The sequence below is a fragment of the Vipera berus genome, assembly GCF_964194415.1.
Source record: "Vipera berus genome assembly, chromosome: 1".
NCBI lineage: Eukaryota > Metazoa > Chordata > Lepidosauria > Squamata > Viperidae > Vipera > Vipera berus.
The window spans coordinates 100,944,740-100,971,647 of NC_138202.1; the positions used below are offsets into that span (position 1 = coordinate 100,944,740).

The window sequence follows — 26,908 nt, forward strand, 5'->3', positions numbered from 1 at the left end:
TCACTTCACATTCTAGGATGTCTGGCTCGAGGTCAGTGACCACCTCATTGTGATTATCAGGGACGTTAAGCTCATTCTTGTATAGTTCTTCTGTGTAATTTTGCCACCTCTTCTTAATCTCTTCTGCCTCTGTTAGGTCCCTGCCATTTTGGTCCTTTATCATGCCCATTTTTGCATTAAACGTTCCCTTCATCTCTCCAATTTTCTTGAAAAGATCTCTGGTCCTCCCTATTCTATTGTTTTCTTCTATTTCTTTGCACTGTTCATTTAAGAAGGCATTCTTATCTCTTCTAGCTATTCTCTGGAATTCTGCATTCAATTGGGCATATCTATGTTTTTCTCCCTTGCCTTTCGCTTCCCTCCTTTCCTTAGCTATTTGCAAAGCTTCCTCAGACAGCCATTTTGCTTTCTTGCATTTCTTTTTCTTTGGGATGGTTTTGGTTGCTACCTGTTGTACAATGTCGCGAACCTCTGTCCATAGTTCTTCAGGCACTCTGTCTATCAAATCTAATTCCTTAAATCTATTTGTCACCTCTACTGTATATTCAACAGGGATATGATTTAATTCATACCTGAGTGGCCTAGTGCTTTTCCCTACTTTCTTCAGTTTAAGCTTAAACTTTGCAAGGAGAAGCTCATGGTCTGAGCCACAGTCAGCTCCTGGTCTTGTTTTTACTGACTGTATAGAGCTTCTCCATCTTTGGCTGCAGAGCATATAGTCAATCTGATTTCTGTGTTGACCGTCTGGTGATGTCCATGTGTAGAGCCATCTCTTGGGTTGTTGGAAAAGAGTGTTTGCTATGACCATTGTATTCTCTTGACAAAATTCTATCAGCCTGTGCCCTGCTTCATTTTGTACTCCAAGGCCAAACTTGCCTGTTATTCCAGTTATCTTTTGGCTTCCTACTTTAGCATTCCAATCCCCCATGATGATAAGGACATCATTTTTTGGTGTTAGTTCTATAAGGTGCTGTAGGGCTTCATAGAACCGGTCAATTTCATCCTCTTCAGCACTGGTGGTTGGGGCATAGACTTGGACTACTGTGATATTGAATGGTTTGCCTTGGATTCGAACTGAGATCATTCTGTCATTTTGAGGATTGTATCCCAGTATTGCTTTTCCTACTCTTTTATTGACTATGAAGGCTACTCCATTTCTTCTGAGGGATTCTTGCCCGCAGTAGTATACCTGATGGTCACCCATTCCTGTCCATTTTAGTTCGCTGATACCTAAGATGTCGATGTTCAGTCTTGTCATCTCTTGTTTGACCACGTCCAGCTTTCCTTGATTCATGGATCTTACATTCCAGGTTCCTATGGAGAAAAAATCTTTACAGCATCGGACTTTCCTTTCACCACCAGACACATCCACAGCTGAGCGTCCTTTCGGCTTTGGCCCAGTCGCTTCATTCTTTCTGGCGCTACTAGTACTAGCCCTCTGCTCTTCCCCAGTAGCATATTGGACGCCTTCCGACCTGAGGGGCTCATCTTCCAGCGTCATATCGTTTTGCCTTTTGGTACTGTCCATAGGGTTTTCATGGCAAAGATACTGGAGTGGGCTGCCATTTCCTTCTCCAGTGGATCACGTTTTGTCAGAACTCTCGGCTATGACCTGTCCGTCTTGGGTGGCCCTGCACGGCATAGCTCATAGCTTCATTGAATTACGCAAGCCCCTTCGCCACGACAAGGCAGTAATCCATGAAGGGGAATCATTTTCTAGTACTTGTAATAAAGTGCCTGCTTTGAGTTTTCTGTTTATATAACCAGGATGTGTTGAACTGTTGTCTCATTTGAATGTAAATCACAAGACCCTGGAGATGCTGCAACATTCCAGCTGATCGGCGCTTCTTCTGGGCTCAGCTGGAGCTTGGCACTGATCCTGGCACTTCTGCTGAGCCCTGACAGCCCCGAAGAAACATTGATCCTGGCGCTTCCACTGAGCCCTGACAGCCCTGCAGCTCCAGCCATCTCTCGCTCAGGCTTGTGCGGTGCTGCCACCGTTCAGCTCATTCCCCTCCTCCGCTACCACTTTTCTAGGATGGTTGCATACCACCTGCCAGGTGCCAATGTACCACCGGTGGTACCCGTACCACCGGTTGAAAAGCCCTGTTGTAGTAGATGTATAGGTTTATACAGGAAAACTGTACTTGGATTGTCAGGGAGTTTTCCTTTCCCTCACCCCTCATTTTTTTTCAGAACAACCAGAAAGAGCACAGCGCTTATACTGAAAACATAGGAAGGGGCAGAGATAGTTATTTATTCCATTTATGTTGTTATAGCTCAGGGGCTGGCCACTGAATCAAGTTGTTTGCATCTGATTGGCTGATGGCAATGTCTTGTTCTCTCTATTTTTAGCAACACATTGCATAATTCATGGTGAATGGCCGAGTTTAATGGGAGTTAGAAGCATCAACTCTCCTAATCCACAGTGTCAGCAAATTTGTAGCATTTCAGATGGGATTTATTTCTCAGACATGGCATTATGTCTTGAAAATAAGTTCCTTTTTCCTGCAAAACATAAGAAAATCATTGAACTAAGAGGAGACTTTCCAGTGTCACTGAATGGTATTTTCAGAAAGAAAAACATTTCTGAAGGTGTATCAGACTAAGCTGCAAAAGCAGCAACACCATCTGAAATTCTTTTTGTGCCGAGCTGTTATAAGAGACCCAGTTTGGTGTAATGGTTAAAAGGGCACACTGAGAAACTGGAAGGCTGTGACTTCTACTTCTGCCTTAGGGACAAAGCCAGCTAGGTGATCTTGGGCCATTTATTTACTCTCAGTTCTAGGTAGAAGGCAGCGGCAAATGACTATCAGAATGACTTTATCCAGGCAGTAGCCAGGAGTCAGAACTGACTTGAAAGCACAAAACACTAACACACAAAAACCCTGACTTGTGTGTAGTTTTGCCAGCTGTTCAGGACAGAACAAAGAATGTCAAGTTTCTCTACTAATTGCTCTCAATTTCTACATAATGGGCAAGAGCAAGTTGACACAGGTTTAAAAAAATTTGAGTGCTCTCTCACATACTTTGTTGAAATCTTTGACCATTTTTTAAAAGCAAGACTGAGTTGAGAAGATGATTCCTTATTTCAGGGAAGGATCTCTTTTGTCTTAAGACATTGTATGCTTATCTGGTGTTGACTTAATCTGTGAAGTGCACCCAGCCTCTAATGGGATATATATTAAAATAGTTAAAATTAAATGATGGTGATATGGTAAATGAATTAGATTTATGTACAGTTGCAAGAAAAAGTATGTGAACCCTTTGGGATTATGTGGGTTTTTTGCATGAATTGGCCATAAAATGCGCTCTAAACGTCATGTAAGTCACAACAATAGAAAAACACAGTCTGCTTAAAATAATACTACACAAACATTAGCTGTTGTCAAGTTTTAATTGAAGATAAGATGGAAACATTCACAGTGCAGGGTGGAAAAAGTATGTGAACCTTTGGACTTAATAACTGGTTGACCCTCCTTTGGCAGCAATAACCTCAACCAAACGTTTCCTGTAGTTGCAGATCAGACCTGCACAACGATCTGGAGTAATTTTGGACCACTCCTCTGCACAAAACTGTTTCAGTGTAGCAATATTCTTGGGATGTCTGGTGTGAATCGCTCTCTTAAGGTCATGCCACAGCATTTCAATCGGGTTGAGGTCAGGACTCTGACTGGGCCGCTCCAGAAGGCGTATTCTGTTCTGTTGAAGCCATTGTTTTGTTGAATTACTTGTATGCTTTGGGTCATGGTCCTGTTGCATCACCCATCCTCTGCGGAGCTTCAGTTGGCGGACAGGTGGTCATACGTTTTCCTGCAAAATGTCCTGATAAACTCTGGAATTCATTTTCCCATCAATGACAACAATCTGTCCAGGCCCTGAGGCAGCAAAGCAGCCCCAAACCATGATGCTCCCTCCGCCATGTTTTACAGTGGGGATGAGGTTTTGATGTTGGTGTGCTGTGCCATTTTTTCTCCACACATAGTGTTGTGTGTTTTTCCCAAACAACTCAATTTTGGTTTCATCTGTCCACGTTTGAAGTTTGCAAAAGAGCACCTGGATGTTCCACAGCACTACTGGCAAAATATACTGTGGAGAGATGAAACCAAAATTGAATTGTTTGGGAAAAACACCTGACCTCAACCCGGTTATTGCTGCCAAAGGAGGGTCAACCAGTTATTAAGTCCAAAGGTTCACATACTTTTTCCACCCTGCACTGTGAATGTTTCCATCTTATCTTCAATTAAAACATGACAACAGCTAATGTTTGTGTAGTATTATTTTAAGCAGACTGTGTTTTTCTATTGTTGTGACTTACATGACGTTTAGAGCGCATTTTATGGCCAATTCATGCAAAAAACCACATAATCCCAAAGGGTTCACATACTTTTTCTTGCAACTGTATGTATTGAAAATTGGTTCAAACTGACTTAGGCACAAATGTTTTTAATTATTACAGTATAAATGTAATGATTACTGCTTTGTCTCTATAAAATACAACTTAAATTTAGATGCTGACAATCCATTACTAATTAATCACTACTGATTGGTACCTAATGGAATATTTTTGATTGCTACATAGATTTTTAAACATTGGATCTTTGAAACTTTAAATGACTGCCAAGTGCTACAATCTGGCTTTGCTTTAACTGTGTTTTCTCCCATGCCCTGATTTTTTTTAAGCAACCACACAACATTTTGCAGAGACGCCTCATGGAAACAAATATGTCAAGATTGCGGCACAGTCGAGGAACATGCTCTCAGAAAAATGATCTCTCAGCTCAGACAAATAAACTGAATCAAATGAAACTGGATAGTCCCCCCAAGACAGAGGAGGAAGACCTCATTCTTATATGTTGCCAGGTAAGCTTTTGTGTCCTGTAGGAGATCTGTTAGTCCATTTCCTTTACTTTTAAAAGGTTCTGTATTCCTACCTCTCAAGGTAATAGAACTTTCCAGAACAAGACTTAGGAGCATTTTGCTCCAGGCTGCCTCAAATCTAAGGATAAAGTTTAAGACTGCCCATATCTTGTTTGGATTAAACATTAGAGTTGAAAGTCACGAATGAAGGCGAATACAGGAGTCCCAAGATAATGTTGTAGGATCCAGTCTGGGTCGGTCACTGGGACCAGAGGTTTTGTCTTCTGAACTTTCGGACTCGTTCTGGAGCCCATCCACGGGGAAGGTATGAGGGGGAGGTTGAGAGCTATGCTCTTTGACTTAGGAGTCACACAATTGTAGCCTTATGTGATTTGTGTTACAACTAATAGAGCTACTCCTCTGATTAATTCTGATCATGTAAGTTTAGCTTGTATCCTAAAGTCCTGGAGTTATTCCCCATGTTCTGAGCAATATCTACTAAGGTCCTTCCCTAGACAAAACATTGACTCAACCCAATGGCCTGCAAATTAATTAAACTGGCTGAGTTTACACAATACATTGAGTATATATTAGGCAATTTCATTTTAGTCTTGTGTGTGTCATACACCTTTCATGTGTGAACCAGTTTGACTTTAATAAAACACATATCATTCTATTGTCCTTTGGTAAACATTACGATAGCATGCAGAGGAAAGGAAAGAAGTAAGAGAATATCTGGCTAAATCTAGTTTACTTCCACACCATTTACTCTGTTTCTCTGTACTTTTCTGATTTTACAAATCATCTTTGCTTTCACCGAGTTTACATTGTGCTTGATATATTGCCTTTTGCTTTTTAAACTTATTATCTCTCCTTTTTTCAGGATTTTATTAATACCATGAAACCATGGTGATTTTACTATTTTCCCTTTTGCGCAACTTATTCATTGTTCCTTCATTTATTTGTTTTGCAATTCAATTCTCATTTGTTATCTCTTATGAACAAAACATTTTGACATTTAAACATACTTATACTTATTAAACTTGCATATGGTTGGTTTCAGGGAATTGACTAACAGTTTACAGCAAAAATATAAAATTTCCACTTCAAGGAACAATAAAGCATCCATGGTAACATTCATGCATCATGACTTTCTTAAATACCCCGTTCCCACTGCATTCAACGTGTTATGTTTTTTCCTGACATATCCAACACCCACTTTCATATAAAAGGGGGCATAAATACACTTTCATATACATCCCAACTTTTTTTCCAGTAAAAATTTCTCACATAGATTATATACTGTCCACTGTCTAACAGCATTTGACTTCTTAAAATTTCTCCATTTTGTTTTCCCATCTAATAGTCTCTGAAATAGCATGGCTTTGTAACGGGGTTTTGAGCTTTAATATATGAAATACATTTTAGCTTGGAAACCACCCCTAATAATATTTGGTTCATTGGGTGGCTGTTGGGTGAATCATTGTCTCTGCTCAACTTATTTAATTTAATTTAATTTAATAATATTTGTATACTGCCCTTCTCCCTGAGGACTCAGGGCGGTTCACAGGGCAGAATAAAATACTAAATACAAACATTAAAAAGAGATTAAATGATTGCCCGAGTTAAAACAATTGGAATAAAATTCTAAACACCAAGTTAAAATTAAGACACCAAAAATAAAAAAAACCCACCAATCCCCATCAGGCTAGGCCAGCTTGAACAAACAGAAACGTCTTGAGATCGCGACGAAAGGAGCGAAGATCGGGCGCCATCCGGAGCTCTACCGGTAGCTGATTCCACAGCTCCGGGGCGCCCACAGAGAAGGATCTCCCCCTGGGGGCCACCAATCGACATTCTCTGATCGGTGGCACCCTGAGGAGGCCCTCTCTGTGGGAACGCACAGGGCGCAGGGAGCTTGATGCCGGCAGCAGATGTTCCCTAAGGTACTCCGGCCCCATGCCATGGAGGGCTTTAAACACCGTTACCAGTACCTTGAATCTCACCCGGAAGACAACTGGCAACCAATGCAGCTCACGGAGCAGAGGTGTAACGTGGGAGTATCGGGAGACTCCCAACACAACTCTCGCGGCTGCATTCTGTACCAGTTGGAGCTTCCGGGTGGTCCTCAAGGGCAGCCCCATGTAGAGAGCGTTGCAGTAGTCCAGACGAGAGGACACGAGCGCATGAGTGACCGTGCACAAATCATCCCGGCTGAGATAGGGCCGCAACTGGCGCACCAGGCGAACCTGGGCGAAGGCCCCCCTAGTCACAGCTCCTATATGGTCTTCCAAGGTGAGCCGTGAATCTAGGAGGACTCCCAAGTTGCGAGCCCTATCTACGGGGGGTAATAGTTCACCCCCCATAGCCAGAGGTGGAATGTCCGAATAAACCCGGGATGAAGGTATGCAAAGCCACTCAGTCTTGTCGGGGTTGAGTTGAAGTCTGTTCCTCCCCATCCAGACCCGAACCGCCTCCAGGCAACGGGACATCACGTTGAGGGCATCACTGGGGTGGTTTGGGGTCGAAAGGAAAAGTTGGGTATCATCAGCGTACTGATGATACCCAACTCCAAAGCCACGAATGATCTCACCCAGCGGTTTCATGTAGATGTTGAACAGGAGAGGCGAGAGGACCGACCCCTGAGGAACTCCACAAATGAGAGACCTCGCGGTCGACCTCTGCCCCCCTGCCAACACCGACTGCGAACGTCCCTGGAGATAGGAGGAGAACCACTGTAAGACTGTGCCTCCCACTCCCAATCCCCTGAGACGCCGCAGCAAGATACCATGGTCGATAGTATCGAAAGCCGCCGAGAGGTCTAATAGGACTAGAACAGAGGAATATCCCCTGTCCCGAGCCCTCCAGAGATCATTCACCAGCGCGACCAATGCCGTCTCCGTGCTGTGCCCGGGCCTGAAACCCGATTGGTACGGGTCCAGATAATCCGCTTCATCCAGGACCAGAGGGAGCTGATGCGCCACCACACTCTCAACAACCTTCGCAAGAAAGCGAAGGTTGGAGACAGGACGAAAGTTGTTCAATACAGCTGGGTCCAAGGCAGGCTTCTTGAGGAGAGGCCTCACCACCGCCTCTTTCAAGACGGCGGGGAAGCTACCCTCACTCAGAGAAGCCGATATAACTGCCTGGAACCAGCTGCGTGTCCTCTCCCGGGCTGCATAGACCAGCCAGGAAGGGCACGGGTCCAATAAACATGTGGTGGTGCTCAGCCTCCCCATGATCCTGTCCACTTCCTCCGGAGTCACAGAATCAAACTCCTCCCAGGTGATATCGACAAGACCGCCCGTGTCCTGATCGTCAGACTCTGCCCAGTCAGAGTCCAGACCGGTCCGAATCCGAGCGATTTTGTCCGACAGATGTTGGTTAAACTCCTCGGCACGACCCTGCAAGGGATCCTCCCTCACCTCCTGATTTAGGAGGGAGCGAGTCACCCTAAACAGGGCGGCCGGGCGATTATCTGCGGACGCGATAAAGGTGGCGAAGTGGTTAGACCTCGCCTCCCTTATCGCAGCGAGATAAGACCTAATGTAGGCTCTTAGTCGCAATCGGTCGGATTCGGATCGGCTGGACCTCCAACCGCTCTCTAGGCCCCGTCTCCGACGCTTCATCTCCCGGAGCTCCGCAGAGAACCATGGAGCTTGACGGGATCTGCACCGGGTCAGGGGCCGCAGGGGTACAACCCGGTCAAGCGCCTCAGTGGCCGTCCTTTCCCAGGCTTCCACTAAGGCATCTGCCGAGCTGTGAGCAAGGGAGGCAGGTGGGGACCCCAGCGCTGCCTGGAACCTCTGGGGATCCATTAAGCGTCTGGGGCGGTACCATTTAATTGGTTCCAAACACCCACGGCGGGGGGTGGCAAAACGGAAGACCAGCCGCAGGAGATGATGATCGGTCCATGACAGGGGCATAATAATTGGAGAGCCCCCACCAAGATCATCTAACCACCGTCCAGATAAGAAAACTAGGTCAAGGGTGTGGCCTCCCTCATGAGTCGGTCCCGAAATTACTTGCGTCAGATCCATGGCCGTCATGGAAGCCATGAACTCCCGAGCCAGCTCAGATGATCCTCCCAGCGATGGTAGATTGAAGTCCCCCAAAACTATAAGTTTCGGGAACTCAACCACCAGCCCAGAGAGGACATCGAGCAGCTCAGGCAGGGCTGCTGCTGCGTGACTAGGTGAAAGGTACACCAGCAGCAAGCCCAACTGCGCACCAGGGCCGCATCTCAGAAAGAGAGACTCACACCCGACTGAGGAACAGTGGCCTCCCGCGGACATAAGGTCTCCCTCATAACAACAGCCACACCCCCACCCCTACCCTGAGCTCGAGGCCGGTGTAGCACCCGGAAACCTGGTGGGCAAAGGTCAACCAGAGGAATCCCGCCCTCTGGGCCCAACCAAGTCTCCGTGATGCAAGCCAGGTCCGCCTGCTCACCCTCGACCAGATCACGGACGAGAGGAGCCTTATTAGAGACAGACCTGGCGTTCAAATACACCAGCCGGAGCTCAGGGGGCTGCACACCCTCACTCCCGGGACCTTGGGGTAGAGCCAGAGGGTCGGAGTGCCCCACCGCTTGTAAGCAGCGGAGAGGCCTTCCCTGAGATCGATACGGCCCTCTGCTCCTACATCTGCTGCCATTCCCTGACGTCGTGGGAATAGGTAGCCCCACAACCAGCCCTGGAGCCCCGGAGGTAACCGACCCCCGCTCCTCCCCCCTGCGATCTACATCGGCACTAGCCAGAACAGCGGTTGTTGGATAGCCCCCCTTGTCCAAACAACCAAAAGAACCCTCCCGCCTCCCTAACCCCCTAAAAAATTTTGACAGAAAAATAATCAGGGGCCTCTTATTAGGTCTACGTCGAAGGCCCCTACCCGTGCCCAGCCAACTCTCAGGGTCCCAATAAATGGGCCCTTCCTCGAGGTTATAATCGGCTGGCAAGGCGGGTCGCACCCAGGAGGGGGGGGCACCCCTGAGGGCGAACAAGTCCGTGCTAGTATAGCGAATATAAGGCATGTCCCGATAGGTCCAGCAAGGCAGTCCCATAGACAGTCAGGAGGATCTAAAACAGAAGGTCAGCAATATCCAGTCCACCAGCTCCTCTGCCACTTGAGCTGGGTACCTTCTGGGTAACTGCCGAAACAGATCGGGGACCGCCCTCTCACAGCGGTCCCAGGCCAATCCGGCAGCGGAACAGGATAGAAACCCAGAGGAAGCATACCTCCCTAGATCTCTCACCTCTAGGGAGGCAGCAGATGGTATAACTGAGCCACCCTCTCACAGTGACTCATCTCCGGGACCTTCTGAGTCCGGTGGGGTCGTGGGGGAAAGAGGGGTTTCAGCAGCAATTGCCAGGCATAAAAAAACCTGGAGATAACAAATGTTCAAGCTGTAGAGGTTCTTCTCCAGAGCGAGGAAGGTTGGATAATAAATGTCTCAGAGTTGTTATGATGTTTGTTTTTTGGTGTTCCCTGAGCATGCTTCTCTCCCTGCAAGGTCACATAATCAGGCTAGGTGTGCAGGAAAAGATGCAAGCTCAGAGAACATCAAGAACCCTGTAAGTCAGCCCTGTGAAATATATTCTCATTATGTCAGAGTTGTTGTGAGCTGTTAGTGCTTCCTTGAATTCCTAAATAAAAAGCAGTATAAAAATCTAATAAATAAATCCAAACACTGGGTTTGTACGACCCACTGAACCACAAAATATTCAACTATACTTTAGTCAAGCATTTTGTGCTACTTCAGCTCCTGCTGCTAATTTATGGTGCTTTGTTGTATTAGGTTTTCTGGGAAAACCGCATAACCCTTGGTTAAGTCAAGTGTAGCTAAGGGTCCTTGTGAACATAGCTATTGTGTCCCCAATGCTTAGGGGTGGGAATGGAGGTAGAGCTTTTTTTTTCTAAAACTGTATAAAAAAACAATAGAAATACAGATAATTCGCTTACCATCAGCTGATATTTTACAAAAATGCTGTGTTTCTTTCTACAGTGTAATGGGAAGGAATTGCAAGTTGTGGTTAATACTGGATGCCAACGCAATATAATTTCATCTGCATGTCTGGAGAGATTAGGGTAAGCAAATACTCTTTGTGGGCTGTAGCAATTGATGTAAAGCAATCAAATTATCTTGCTCTTACAAGCTGAGGTCATTATTGGTTGTACTGCTCAGTTACAGATTTAGGTCCTAAGGTTACCTTTGAAGTTGCAAGCTGAGCTAAGAATTTGCTACTGCAGAAAGGGAGAAAAGAAAATTATGGAATAAATTACAAAACTATTATTATTAATAGTGGTACTGAATCAAATATTCTGCTCTAAGCAACATTTCTTTGGGCATCTGTAGCACCCTTCTTTCTGTCATAGAGTAATGAACTTGAAAGGAGCATCTAGTATAATATATATAAATAGATAGCTTTTGTTATTGTTCTTTTACTTTTGTTAAACAGTGTTTGCAAATTCCTGAACTGGTATAAAAATCTCCCTAAAAACAGGCTGAAACAGCTAAATGAGAACCTGTCTTTCAAACCAATTCTTAATGCATACAAGTTTAAACAATGTAAGTCTGGAACAAGGGAACTGTGTTTCAATAAATTTAGAATGATACTACATATTGGGAAAGTATTTTGGTCTATCATTTTTCCTGTTTCTAAAATGGCCTTGAAAATTCTTAGTCTGCTGACCATGAAAGGATTATTTTAGCAATAACAATTTACAGCTTAGGGGCCATCCCATACCAATTACTGAGAAAATAAATGCGTTTTTTGTACTGTCATGACTTATTTAAATAACACTGTGGGTCTCAGTGGTTGTGCCTGTAATGAACTGAGCGCTGCTGAGCAATTTACATTCTCATTACCCAAAGTCATCATTATACATTTAGTAGGAGTTTTATACTATAAGTTAGTATTACTTCCTGCAGAGTAGCTGGCACCTTTATTTCCTTCTCATTGGATCCAGTAAATATATTTCTGAAGCAGGATTGGAAAGCAGGGTGAGGTTTCCCTTGTTTCAGCACAGGGATGGACCACTTTTGACACTCCAGGTGGCACTTCAAGTATCTGTCCCAGTTAGCTAAGTGGGATGGGGCTGTTAGAATGAAGTTCTACAACATGAGGGAAGCCATATATTACCCTCAACTTTGTAATCATGCCTTTCACAGCTATTTGGCAGGAGATTAGGGAAAATGATATCTATTCATGCTGTCACAAACTTGACCTAGTGGAACAAACTGTTGAGAGTGACAAAAGAATAAACAATAACCATATTTTTATTGTTTTATTGGGTTGAGCCAGTAAACCTCCTTAGAAGCACTTATTGTTAGCTAAACTGAGACGTAGGTAGGATAAAATGCAGGTTATAGATTATAGATTACCGTACTTTGATAATTAATACAGTAGTTAGATTCTTTTACTCCATTTTATATAGGGTCTTTTCTGAAGTGAGGATTGATTTGATACATTATTTTAAAAAACTTATTTAGTTGGAATATATACAGTTTCTCTGTACAGTACTAGCTAAAGACATTGCAAGAGCAGCCCTTGAAACTGTCCTGCTACTTTATGAAATGTTGGCTTTTAGGACTTGTCACAACATGTGTTGCATTCCAGCCATATCCTTCTTCAAGGCATTTCATTCTGTTCCTCTGCCCACTGGATCTAAGATTTTTTGATTACTGGCTATATTCAGTAGTATTATCAATTCCCTTTTATTTATTTATTTTCCAAAATATGTTTTATTTTTTCACATTTTGTTACCTTCTCCAACTACCAATTTGTATTTATTAATAGTGTATAGCACTACTGTCATGGGTGTGTGTGTGTGTTGAGGGCCATGCTAGACTTTGCTTCATTTGCTGGGGGCTGCATTCATTCAAAAGGAGAGCAGGGACAAGATTTTAAAGATATAATTTGAATACAAACATAATAAAATTAATTAAAATATATTTAATCATTTTGTCCATTAATATATGAAGGCAAATTTTGGAGCATTCTGTGGATCCACCAAGGTTTTGGAGGGTTGCATAAGGCCTTCTGGGCTTTCACATTCTGTATCCTTGACACATAGCATTTGACCTCTAAAAACTGTGTGTGCTCTCTTCCTTCTCCTAATTGTGTCTTTATTTGCACATGAGCTCCCTTCAGTAATGGTTAGAGGAGAGATTCCCCAAACATTTGAGAACTGAAGTTTTGAATTTCATAACAAATAGATATATCATACCAATGAATTGTGACAGACAAGCTCATAAATTGGGTCTTAGCAAAATTTCACAATGTATCACAGCAGGTTTAACCCCCAAACTCCTGGTGTTAATATTTAATTTAAAACTCATATAGACTTGGAGGCTTTGTGCTGTTCCATCAAAGAAATTACAGCTTATATTTGTTGAGGTGGGAGTAATAATGGTGGTGGGAAGAAGAACATTGAGTGTAGTCCTTCCATATTGAAATAATTTCTTTGGCCATGTATTTCAGTCAGAAATACTGACTATCCAAAAGGGCAGCATAGAACATACTTGTCAGGACCCACGCCAATCCACGTCTTAGGAAAACAAAAACTCTTGGAGTCAGTTCTAGTCCAAAAGGAATCTTTACTAGGACATGCTTGGTTGTGGGAATACAAGACAGGACTTAGTGTTGTTTTACAAATTGAAATTTTATAAAGGGTACCTGGTTCAACCCCCCTTCCCTCAACCCCATTTGGTCAGCCCTCATCCTTCTACTTCGTGTCATCCCTTTTGTGGGGAAAAAAAGGAACTTCAAATCTTTATGGTTATTGCTTTCTTCCTCTCCAGAATTAAAAGAAGACACAAGCCAGATGCCTTCTTCTCTAACCCTCCCTTTTGTTCCCTCCAGTTCAAAAGGTTCCCTTGGCCTTTGAAATAACCTAAGGCAGGCTGAATCCACATGCGCTCCTCCTTTCTCGGGAGATGGCAGAATCCATAGGCGGGGGAGGATAATGTTTTAAACATCCATTTATGAATGTGATATAAATGGATTCTGACAATACTTCGGTTCCATCCCATGTTTACATAAGGGAATTGGTGCGGGATGCATGACACTGCCTTAATTGTTTTCCTTTTATATATATAAGAAAGAAAGATGTTCGTATTTTGATTACTGTAAAAAAGAAGTAATTTTAAGTTAGAAATTTAATGAAAAATTCAACAAAAGCACTTTACAGTGTCAAATCCATGGTTACAACAGCAAACTTCAAAATGTGAGGTTTGCCTTTCTTAATTACTAGTTTTATCACCACTCTTTGGCTGTGGGTGTCTCCTTTTGCACAGCTATCAATATGACTGATTTATTCCTGACAACACAGATGATGTTTTTCTCAAAGTGTTACATTTTCTACTTTTAAGGAGGAAATTAGTTGAAATGTACAAACTGCCTGGTTTTTCTCCTTTGAAGTGATGAATAATGACTCTTTCAACTTTTAAAATTTAAATTTATGCTATACCCTTACTTCCATTTAGCATTCCTGGGTATACAAAGTTTTAATTAACACTAATTGTTAAGAATTTTCTTCATTATCCACAATCTTTTTTTGTTGATCTGTTGTCTCTTCTAAAGCTATTCTATTGCACGAGACTGCATAATACTCTCAAGTTTCCTAAAAAAATAATAAATCCTATGTTTTAATTGCCGAGGAGAAATTCATTTCTCTTATTAAATGGAACCTGTCTGAAACTTAAGTGACATGTTATACTGCATTTTATGCATAATTTCCCTTTCAAGTTTCTGCACTTTTCAGCATCACAGTAGGGTTGGCTAGCATTCATTTCTGTAATTCCTGTTTTCTATTGTGATTTTTACATTTTCTCATACTTTTTCTGAGCACATACTTTATAAAAATGATTGTCTTGTGATGTGCTTTGTTTAATCCATTTTACACTGAATGTTGCTTAGAAACTCCCTCATTGCTGGCATATCTCTTGGATTTTTTTTTTTACTAGATCTTTCCTGATAACCCAGTTGCAGTTGTCCATTACTATTACTATGATTGTTTCCACTTATTTTTTCATTTTAAGAATAAATGATGTTCATATAAAACTATTTATATTGCATGGTATGCCTATCTTCCTTTGTTCTGAAATTCTCTAGATTTGTATGAAGTGGGAATGCATGTAGTACTTATAAAAAAATGAAATAGGGTATAATGTAGAGGTTGTAGCATTTTGTGGACCTGGTTTTCTATAAGTTCATAAGATATAACATTTCAGAATGTAAAGCAAGCTTTCTGTATCAAAGTGTTTTCAGCAGGTGAGACAATAGTACTCTGTGTGTAAATGTTATGAATTCAAATACATATAGCCTAACTAAGAAGAAGCCAGTTATGAGACTTATATGTGTAAAAAGTTCTAATCTAATTTAGCCATAAACCTACCTTCCAGATTCACTTAATTGTACAATCACTTTCCTGGGATAAAGATGGATAGGAAAATAAATCAGAATCTATTGGTAGATTGTTAAGATTTAAATTGATATGCATAGATTTCTGATTTATTTTCTTTTTTTAAAAATAGCAACAGCATACCTAGCATGTTCAGTATGTACACATGTATTCATTTATATAATTTAGAAGCCTCCCAAATTCATAAGATTCTGAGCAATTTACAATGTCAAAAATAATAAGGTACCGTAATTCTCAACTTACCACCACAATTGAGCCCAAAATTTCTGTTGCTAACTGAGACAGATGTTAGGTGAATTTTTCCCATTTTACGACCTTTCTTGTCACAGTTAAGTGAATCACTGAAGTTAAGTTAGTAACATGGTTGTTAAGTGAATCAGGCTTCCCCATTGACTTTGCTTGTCAGAAAGTCGCAAAAGGGAATCACAGGACTCTGGCACCCCCCACTATCCTAAATATGAACCAGTTGCCAATCCTCCGAATTTTGATCAAGGGGATACTACAACGGTTGCAAGTGTGAAAAACTGTCATGTCTCTTTTTTCAGTGCCGTTGTAACTTTAAATGGTCACTAAGTGAACTGTTGTAATTCGAGGACTATCTGTAATAATAAAAGTGTACACCATGTGCATCCATAAAAATGAAACAAAAGAACTGCAATATAAAATTCTGTAGGCATCTATCCTAACCCAAGGCCTGGGGGACCAGTCAGCGTCCATTAGGATTGGAATAGTAACTCAAAACCAGGTTTGCAATTATGCAGGAAATGAAAGCCTCCCATTGAGCCACCCTTTTGTGTTTGGTTCCATTTTGTAGATTTCAGTGTTTAATTAAGAAAGGCAAGCTTTTGGAATCAGAATGTTTTTCTATTTTTGTTGTTGATATGTTGTTGTTGTTAGTTGCGAAGTCATGTCCGACCCATCGCGACCCTATGGACAACGTTCCTCCAGGCTTTCCTGTCCTCTACCATCTTCTGGAGTCCATTTAAGCTCACGCCTACTGCTTCAGTAACTCCATCCAGCCACCTCATTCTCTGTCGTCCCCTTCTTCTATTGCCCTCAATCTTTCCCAGCATTAGGCTCTTCTCCAGTGAGTCCTTCCTTCTCATTAGATGGCCAAAGTATTTGAGTTTTAGCTTCAGGATCTGGCCTTCTAAAGAGCAGTCAGGGTTGATCTCCTCTAGGACTGACCGGTTTGATCGCCTTGCAGTCCAAGGGACTCGCAGGAGTCTTCTCCAGCACCAGAGTTCAAAGGCCTCATTTCTTTTGCGCTCAGCCTTTCTTATGGTCCAACTTTCACTGCTGATATAGATTGACAATATTATCTCCGCAACTGCTTCCAGGGCAAATTTGTTTTATTTTGAGGTTGTTAGAGTAAGCATGGAATAACATGGAATGAACAATATAAAATTGAGATGGCGTGACTGCAGTGGACATTGAAAAAAAGAGGTACATCCTTCAGAATATTCAGAAATTACAGCAGAAGCAAAGAAAATCAGTAATTTAAAGTTTTTTTGAATTGCAATAGTATTATATTTAAGAAGCTGGAGCAAAAAGGAAAAGAGATGCTGGGTATATTTGAAAAAGGAGCTTTTCCCCCTTATCTTTTGCTAACCATGTGATACCATTAATAGACAGAAAAATAGATCCTTCAAAGAAGCAGCATCAAAGTGCCTTTAGCTCTGGCTCATCTCTGCATAGGTCATGAATCAGTCATGAATGAGTCATCTTGCAGAAGGGAACAGAAGAATAGTACCTTAAAGATGATACAAATGAAAACAGATTCTCATGGAACAAGAAAGAATTATTGCTTTCAGACTAATAGTTTTTTTAGATAGTTTTCAGTGGGAACAAAGGTCAGTGCAAAGGGAAAGAACAGCAAACAACTGTGATTGCCATAAGGAATATTTTATTCTGATTCACGAATCGTTACCCATTTACTGTCACTCCAATAAAAGAAAGTGAAGTGAAAGGTTGTGCTAAAGGTCATCCTTCAATTAAATATTGATATTCAACTATTATAAACATGTATTATTATAATAAAGTCATTAATAGATATCTTGTACTTTTTTGTGTGTGGAGAAAATATCAACAGCAGTTGCAGCCATATACCTTGGACTTGAAAGTAGTAGTATCTCTGTGATTGCATCACAAAATTAGTTATATCTTATAAGGTTTGGAGAAAATATGTTTGGATGTGATGTAATGAGCTTGGTAAATATTGTGAAAATTGAAGAATTCCCAGAAATAAGATTCAGATAAGGAATTGTGAACATGGAAGGAAGGGAGAGAGTAAGTGTGCTGGGGTCTTTTAAATCAGTTTAATGAAAATTAGGAAGAGTGTCAGCATTGTAATATTTGTGGTTTTTATGCATGCACTGATGCTCAGGAGGAAAGGAATAGTACTTAGACTTATATACCACTTTACAGTGCTTCACAGTCATCATATGCCCCCCCAACAATCTGAGTCCTCAATTTACTGACTTTGGAAGGATGGAAGACTGAGTCAACCCTGAGCCGGTGAGAGTCGAACTGCTGAACTGCTGGCAGCCGACAGTCAGCAGAAGTAGCCTGCAGTACTGCATTCTAACCACTGCACCACCTTGGCTCAGATTTCTCTGCAGATTTTACTCCTCTAGTCATTGGCGACTGTAGGGGGCGGCGCTCATCCCTGTTTGAGGCCATGAGTCAGCATTGTCCTAAGACATTTCTGTGGTCATGTGGCCAGCATGATGTCATGAAATGCTGTTTCTTCCCCACTGAAATGGTACCTATTTTTCTACTTGTATTTGCAAGCTTTTGAACTGCTAGGTGGTCAGGAGCTAAGCGAAGATGGGTGCTTAACCCTCTGTGCAATGCTTGGGTTTCGAACCCAGGCTGTCAGGTTTCCAGCCGACAAGCCCAGTGTCTTAACCACTGAACCATTTCACCGCCCTGTGAGGCTCAAAGTATAAGAAGAATAAGATGAGGTTGAACTGTTACTACATGAGGGGAAATATAATGTCGCTAGTATCACTGAGATCTACTGGAATACTTCTCATGATTAGAATACAGAAATTAAAAGATGTAACTTGTACAAAAGAAGCAAAAATATAATATTTGGTTATTTGGAAAATGAATCTGGTGTCATTGTTGACCGTTTGATTTAAAAGAAATAGACAGAATAAAAATAATATAGTTGTTGATATGTACTATACATTCTCCAGCCGAGAAAAAGAAGTGGGCAAAGTTTTCTAAAAGCACATTATGAATCTTCTCCATACTCAGGAAGGAATAGAATTACTCCTTATCATTTGGGAGGTAAATTCTGTGATGCATATCTTTCCAGAAAATGTCAGACTTCTCTTGCTACTAGCTCTCTTCCATTTGGAAGGTTGATTAAGGAACAGACAGATCAGCTAATCTTGCTTAAGCTGATTAAACAAAACTTAACAAAGTGAAATGAATAGAAATTGGGAAAGAGGACTAATAATAAAATAACGTTATTCTTGATTTTAAGAGCACCTCAACCTGAATATATTTGAATATCTTTATTAACTTTCTTTCACCTAATTCCCAATTACTCTGGGTGGCTCACAACTAAAAGAAAGTACAAAAGACAGATTTTAAAAAGGAGATACAGATGGTGAAAAGAAGGGATCTTCACTCTCCCTCACCCAAGGTTTGGGCAGTGATCCAGGCTGCAAGGCCTTTCTAAACAACAGGGTGGGTGCCATCCAGATCTTGAGGGGAATCTTATTCCAGAGTGCAGGTCCTGCTACAGAGAAGGTATAGTTACAGGGTCACTGATAGATGGCATTGTTGAATGGACCCAAAGTTTGCCAACCCTGCAAGACTGAATCAGCTGGGCAGATAGTATGAGAGACATATACAGTCCTCAAGGTGGCTCTATGCCATGTACTGTTGGCCTTCAAAAAAGCAGTTTTTAATAAATTGAGTGCTAAATAAAATTCAGCCACAAGAGAAATGGATGTGAGTTAATAAAAAATTAGAAAACATTAATGACCTGGGAGAGGGAAAAAGGGACTTTTATAAGAGGGTAGGAAACAAAAACGAATTGTACAGGTTTCAAGAAAGTAAAATCACCAAATGAAATGAAATTAACAGATGATGCAAGGAGTAAAAAAGGCTTCATCAATATTCAAAATAAGAGTAAGGAAAAAGGTTTATCAGCTGCTTGGTGAAGATGAGGAAATGCTAATATATAATGAAAAGAACTATTCAACTCCTATTTTTGGCTCAGTCACCTTGAAGGATATATGTCCTAATGAACAATTGTAAATAGAAGGATTTTAACCTGAGCTCGACAGAAAATATAAAGAAGGTAATATTTATTGACCTTGTATGAATTCAGACATCCAAGGCCAATTGTTTTACATGCTCTAATATTGGATAAACCTGGCTTCTTGGTTTGGCTGATCTTCCATTTCTTGCTTTTGAGAATCTGGGGTGAAATCTCAGGTACTGGCCAATGTCATTCTTATCCAAAATAGGGGAAAAGAAGGAACCAGGGAACCACAGGTCAACCAATCTAAAATCAGTACATTGGAAGATTCTAGAGAAGATCACAAAATAGCTAATATGTAAATATAAAATCCCATAAGTTACTGTGGATTCATGAAGAAAATGCTTTGTAAAATAATCTTCATATGTAGATCTATCTGATACACAAGTCACCAAATCCATACTTAGCAAGATTGCTAAGGTTTATTTTTTATGATTGCTACAGTTAAAGAGAGCTATTTCATCCATCATTCCTGTGGTCTACAAAGAAATAAAGTAGTAATAAAGAAAGATTCTGGGACTGCTTACCACCGGCACTGAATGCATTTCCAATTAAACCACCTGTGATGAAATAAAGCCTTTGGCAGAAAAACATTTGTCCCGCTCTGGTCCAGAATCAGTAGGACAGCAGTCCAAAAGATGCTTTTTCATGAGGCAGCTGGACTTTCTTAATTTTTCTTTTGAGAAAGAAAAACAAGCAAGTCCAGTTCCCTCGTGAAAAAGCATCTTTGGGACGACTATGACCTGAATGACTGAGAATCTCCATAAACATTCAGTAGGAGCATAGGAGATTTATGAGCTTTTATATGTAGAAGGAATTGAGCAGGTACTGTTTTCTTTATTACAGTAAAACCCCAGTTTAATAAGCCAGATACTGTACGGTGGACATTTTCAGACTTCACCCTATTTAATTTACTAATGTCTATTAAGTTGAGGGGCTTATTATAAATGATGATATTTACACAAATGACATAAATTTAGCAGATGTTCAGATTTTATGGATAGCTCTTCCCACAAATTGCCCCTGAAGTCAAGACTCTACTGTATTCCTTTGTGAAGGTACATCTGTTGAAACCCTATATGATAATGAATTTCTGTTTTCCTTTGCACTGATCTTTACATTGTATTTTCCCCCCAAAATGTTGCTATTATACATGTTCCTAATAAGTTGCTATTCTGAGTCACTTTTTATTTTTATTCTTTTTGTGCTTTCAAGTCAGTGTTGATTCCTAGCAAGTGCCTGAACTAGTAGTCCCTGCAGTTTTCTTGGCAAGCTTTTTCAGAAGTGGTTTGCCATTGCCTTCTTCGAAGGGCTGAGAAAGAATGACTAGTCCAAGGTCACAAAGCTGGGTTCATGCATAAGGCAGGATTAGAATTTATGTTCTCCTAATTCTTAGCGTGATGCCTTCATCACTACACCGACCTAAATAATACTAATTGTTCCCAATCAACAATTTATAATCTCTTTAGATCAATAGTAGAAAAGTTAACTTTCTACACATCCCATTCTTGTCTATTTCTTATAGTCTGGGGCTTTCGGTTTGCATTGTGTTATGTGTTGCATGAATTTAGCTGAAGAGCGCAGGGTTAAATTTTCAGTTTATAATCTTCACACTCGGAAACTTCACATATACCAACTGAGTTCTAAAATGAGATCAGAGTACACATGCACAGAGGAAAGTGCAAAAATGCCCAAGATAGACAGTATGTTGTGATGGTTAAAATATTAGACTAGCATTAAAGAGTCAAGATAGAAATTCAGTGAGCGACTTTGGGCCAGTCACCCTATTTTGGCTTAGCTTTCAGGGCTGTTATGAGACTAAAATAAAGGAAGATCCCTGTGTTAATTGCCTTGAAACTTTTGTGGCCTGTCGGCTGCTGGAGCATTCCACAGCTGACTCAGAGGAGTGAGCGTCAGGCCCAACATCAGGGCCAGCTGAAAGCTCCAATGGGGATAAAGGATTGGAGCTGTCGCAGCCAGGGACAGAGGCGGATCCTGGGTTGTCCGCCAGCCCCCAGATGGAAAGGCTGAGATCTTCATGCCTTGAGGCAAGAGATTCAGGAGAGGAGGATCACACGGGGCCAGTGATTGATGTGCGGGCGCGACGGAGGCTGAGGAGAGGAGAAAAGCGAGAGGCTATGGGCCGGTCTTCGGGGTGGAAGAGTCAGAACAGAAACCTAGAAAAAAGGTGGCATATAAGTTTAGCAAAAATAACAAAAATCTATCAAGGGAAAAGAAAAACAATTTGTAATTGTAAGTAAATAATATGGAAATCCTTAGAAAAAATCTCTGTTGTGATAAATCTATAGATACAATTTTGTTTCAGAGGGAGGCACTGGTTTTTTAATTGAGGGCCACACTTGAAGTGGGATGCTGGGGACCTCATTCCAAAAACAAGTAGGTCAGCACAAAAATTAAATTTGCTATTTTTATCTTTCTGTCATCTTAAAAATTACACTTTGGCAATGAGAAGGGAGGCTTTGGGAATTGTATCCAGGACTATCAGGAGCCACTTGGAAGACTACAGATTGCATATCCTTTATGAAAGGGAACAGCAAAAAGGTCAAAAACTAAAAGTGTGTCCATGATTCACATTTGATACTTGACAGAGCAATAGAACATCATGTATTAGCAAAATATGAAAGGTTTGCCAAATGTTAAAATTATCTTAACAATTTTTCCCTATTTTTCATGAAGGCAGAATAGTACAATCTGCTTTTTAGCACAAACATCCTTGCTATCCTTCCCTGTAAAAAAGTGGCTTAAAAATCATGAACTGAAGCAAACAGATGCTCTTGTAATTCATGTCTTGTAATTCAATATTTCAGATTCTCTGTTCTCAGTGTAGGTTGATAAGATATCAAATCTAACACACATTATGGCAGCTGCAATTATATCACTAGCCCTTTTGCTTTGTTTCAACATTTTTAAACATAATTTTCTTAATTTTTGTTTGTAAAACAATATTTAGCCATGCAACTCTATATAATCAATAGTAATTTTTATATAATCTCTCTCTTTGTTATCAATTCTGCTTTCTCACTTTCATTAGGCTAGGTTGGAATTATTTTTCTTTCTTTGTACTGGTAGTACTCTTGGAGAGTTCATGAAAAGCAATTATATCTTCTTGCCATTCAGTTGTCTGGCACTAAGGAACTAAGCACAGTGGGAAAACCACTAGGAAATAACCAAGCTAGACTTGGAAGTTGAAAAAGCATCCCAGAAGAAGGGAAATGACAAAACTTTTTTCTGCTGTTTGCCTGGCCATGGGCATGAAAACTATATGAATTATACTCAGCCTGAAAGAGCTGGCCAGCGCTGCAACAACCTCTATCTTGGGGAAACAGGCATGCATATTGTAGTAATATTTTATTCACAATAGAAGAAAAGAAAGAGAAAGAGAGAGAGGAAAAGGGAAGGGAAGAAAGAGAAAGAAGAAAGAAAGAGAGAGAAAAAGGAAGGAAGGAAAGAAAGAGAAAGAAAGAAGAGAGAGAGAGAGAGAGAGAGAGAGAGAGAGAGAGAGAGAGAGAGAGAGAGAGAGAGAGAGAGAGAGAGAGAGAGAGAGAGAAAAGAAAGAAAAGAAAGGCAGCCAGGAAGGACTTTGGACTTCAAATAGATATTTTAGACTGACATGTTTAGGGTTAGTATATAGAGTGCAACATATATTGCCCTCCTGTCGGCCAAGGTTACAGAGAACACAATGAAATCCAATTGAATCCAATTAATTATTTACACATAATGGCCAAAATCTTGCCTATCTAAAGCTATAACGTTATAACCTACTAGTTATATCCTGAGAGAGTCTAGGACAGGGGTAGGCAACCTTGGCTCTTTTATGACTCATGGACTTCAATTCCCAGAATTCCTGAGCCAGCCATACTGGCTCAGGGATTCTGGGAGTTGAAGTCCATGAGTCATAAAAGCAGGGTTTTTTTGGTCATAGAACGCCCAGAACGCAGTTCCGGCACCTTTTTTGGATGGAACCTTGTAGGGCAGGCAAAGCGGGTTGTATGACGTGTGAGTTCCGGCACCTTTTTCTTTTACAAAAAAAGCACTGCATAAAAGAGCCAAGGTTGCCTACCCCTGCTCTAGGGTGTGGCTACCCTGAATCTATTCCCCCTCCCACTTCCAGTTTGGGACTATATAGACTCTTAATCTGGGCCTCTCTCTGGGAAAATTCTGTGTTGCCAAAACTCCCCCCCCCCACTGCTCCTTTAGGTACACATTCCATCACATCTTCTCCCTAAAATGAACTTACTTCTGATATTAGCACAGTTGTTTTATTTCCATCTTCAGGTTAAAAGAGCATATGAAAACCTGCAAATCAGAAGGTGAGAAGATTTCATTGCCAAATAATATGAAAGCGATTGGTCATCTGGAACATCTGCCTCTTATAATGGGGACTGTCCATGTAGATTGTTCTGCAGTTGTTGTGGCTGGTAAGTGCTTATAGACACATTGCATATAACCAAGTCTTTCACCAGTAAATTTTTAGAACCATGAATGATAAACCAATTACTCCCCACCCCCATAATTGCCCTCTGGAATTACACACACACACACACACAAACACAGAGAGAGAGAGAGAGAGAGAGAGAGAGAGAGAGAGAGAGAGAGAGAGAGAGAGAGAGAGAGAGAGAGAGAGAGAGAGAGAGATTAGAGGGCAGGTTGCCTGGACATAGGTTTTTTTTTATTTCTTACTGATTTCTTTTAAACTGTAAGTTGCCCAGAGTTGTTCTAGGATTGGGTAGCCTCTGGATTTTAATAACAATAACTCCTGATTATATTGGTTGTATAGTATTTTGCAACACAAAATTTTGTTTGATAGTAGTGGAACATGTATTATAGTAGAAACAATCTGTTGCAGGTGGAGAACACTTTTTCAATTTATATTGTATTTTAACTTCCAAGGATCACAAGGACATAGCCAGTGAGTCAAATATGTGATTGATAATGAAACATGATAGTTTTGTTACTTTTTTGTTCTGGAAAATTCTAAAATATTTTTTTTTCAAAATTTGGAGAATTAAAAATTGCAAAACTGCCACTGTTTCGGTGGTACTCGAACAGCACTTCTACAAGATGTTCTGGACATCCAGTGGGGAGGAGGAATTGAGAAAAGTAACAATATCACATTATATCTTTAATGTGCTTCATAGCAACAGAGCTCCTATAAAGCTCTTTTTTAAATGCATCTATCTGAATTTGTATTCATCTATCAAAAATTGTATTTTTTTTCAGAAGATGAGAAAAGCTTCTCCCTGGGATTACAAACACTGAAATATTTGAAGGTAAACTTCTCTTTTCTTGGTCTTCCTTTTGCACATCCTTATCCTTTTTACTCAAGTAATTTTAATTATTTTCTAATGTATTTTAATTTATTCATCTTTATTTCTTAGTGTGTGATAAACTTGGAGAAACAAAATCTGATCCTGGGGAAGACAGACAAGGAAGAAATTCCTTTTGTCAATAATGCTTCTATTCATGAAGAGAAGTGAGTGTTTTAACTGTCAGGCTATACTGAGATGTAAGAGGAAGTTATACAGTTAAATTACCAGCATGATGAATATGTGGGACAAATGGTTGGGATTGATCTTGTTTGTTGCCAGAGCGCTGTCATAATTGTTCACTATGCACTATCAATGGTGTATTTATTATTACATTATTGAAAAGTAACATGAATGAATGCCCAGAAAGCTTTCAGTGCTAAGTAATATGTGGTGGAAAGCTTGGGTTTTTTAATGAGTAACGAGCCACATCTGTATTTTCATGTGCCTAGAAATGTGTTCCCTATTCAATAACTCTTGAACTTGTTTTCTTTGATGGCATTTTATCATTTCTCTTGGTACGTTGCCAAAAGAAACAAAATAATGATATACTGTTCAACATATCACATCTAAAAAGAGCCCTGTTACCACTTTGCTCCTAAACTATTTATGTGTGTACTTTGGGAGAGTTGTTACGGGTGCCTCGGCAGTTGATGTAAAATGTCATGAAAGCAAGGAAGCAAGAATTCATTTGTTACCATATTTTTAATAATGGTAAGAGCATTTTTCTGCCTTTGGTGCCTATTCTAAATGACTTCACTAATTTTGGATGCTGTGCTTTTTATTCAAGTGGGAAATGGACAGCGGGTAACCTCAGGCAGCAAACATTCTTGGTCTGGTCCTATCATAAAAGTTGACTCTTAAGAAATAGTTTCTTCTGACAAAAGACTTAATGCTACAATAAAATAAGCATTGGAAGTTGTTCCAAGTACTTTTGTTCTCAGCTCCCCTTTGCCTTAAATGTCAGACATTAGAGAGATGGAATTTGTAAGATTTACACACAGCTGGAAAAAAAATTATGAGGTGCCTTACTTGCTAAACAGTTATTTCCTAGGGCACATCCTCATGGCAGCCACCTGCGCTCCTGGTTCAGTGCTGTAGCACACAACTGGAAGCCTGGGAAGTGTCCCTGGAAAAGGCAGGTACCTTTTTCCTCCAGATTTGCTTGTGCTAGCCATACAGATGGCGTTGCCTTACAGTTTTTTTCCTATCAGAAGAATGGGGAGTAGCCCTGGCTCTCATAGAGTGTGCGGCTTTGATATATTGCATGAGCAGAGCGTCCTCCACTGGGCATATCCTTGCTCTAAGAGTTGGGAGGTGGGGGAAAAGGCAAAAAAATAACTCTCTTTTGAGAGACTGTCCCATTCATCTCATTTCAGTTCTGCTGATGCATGAAGAGAATATAATGCTGGCTTTGGAGAAAGAGAAATACTGTGTGGTTCAATAAGAAGATGTCACTACCAATAATTTCAACCTGCTAGACTACAGCTAAACTGTAGCTAAATGAAACAACATCTATTTATCAGGAGTTTAGGACAGCTTCAGACCTTTCTTTATTATGTTGAAAATCTGGATTATGACGTGTAAGTGGACATCTAAGTCCAGTCTTAAAAATGGTGTTCTCGGTCTGGCCCTCCAAGTACGATTTCCAGATTCTACTGAAATCTAATTTTTGTTACAAATGGATTTGTGAAATAAACCTCCTCTTGCAAAATTAGGGTTGGGGAAAAGATGATTTTGTAACTTTCTTTTTAGAACCAGTTGTGTTTAGCTGCTATGAATAGCTTCTGTTAATCAGCTTTTCCAGCGGATAACAATGAATTGTTTGGCATTATTGAAGAGCTTTCATCTGGGTAATTCACAAAAGTTGTGGAGGATTTTTTTTTAATTGAAAGGAATTGCGTAATGGTTTGTAATAATATAACTTGATCTAAGGTTCTTATTCAGTAGCATTTTACTTATGGAAATTGTTCTTTGCGTGGAAATGGAAGGAGGTACCATTTTCACCAATTTG

At 40.7% G+C, this 26,908-nt stretch overlaps 1 protein-coding gene across 1 annotated transcript in view; it reads left to right on the forward strand.

Moving 5' to 3' along the window:
* NRIP3 (nuclear receptor interacting protein 3) overlaps window positions 1-26,428 on the forward strand; it is a gene marked incomplete at its 5' end in the record, with an annotated part of 39,735 nt that extends 13,307 nt beyond the window's left edge. The window contains 6 exons of the mRNA XM_081334454.1: window positions 4,684-4,863; window positions 10,865-10,947; window positions 23,864-24,006; window positions 24,809-24,858; window positions 24,967-25,061; window positions 26,274-26,428. Of these exons, the coding sequence (XP_081190580.1) occupies window positions 4,684-4,863; window positions 10,865-10,947; window positions 23,864-24,006; window positions 24,809-24,858; window positions 24,967-25,061; window positions 26,274-26,289 (567 nt within the window). The 3' untranslated portion in view covers window positions 26,290-26,428. The remainder of the gene's footprint in view (window positions 1-4,683; window positions 4,864-10,864; window positions 10,948-23,863; window positions 24,007-24,808; window positions 24,859-24,966; window positions 25,062-26,273) is intronic.
* Window positions 26,429-26,908: the final 480 nt, after the last annotated feature.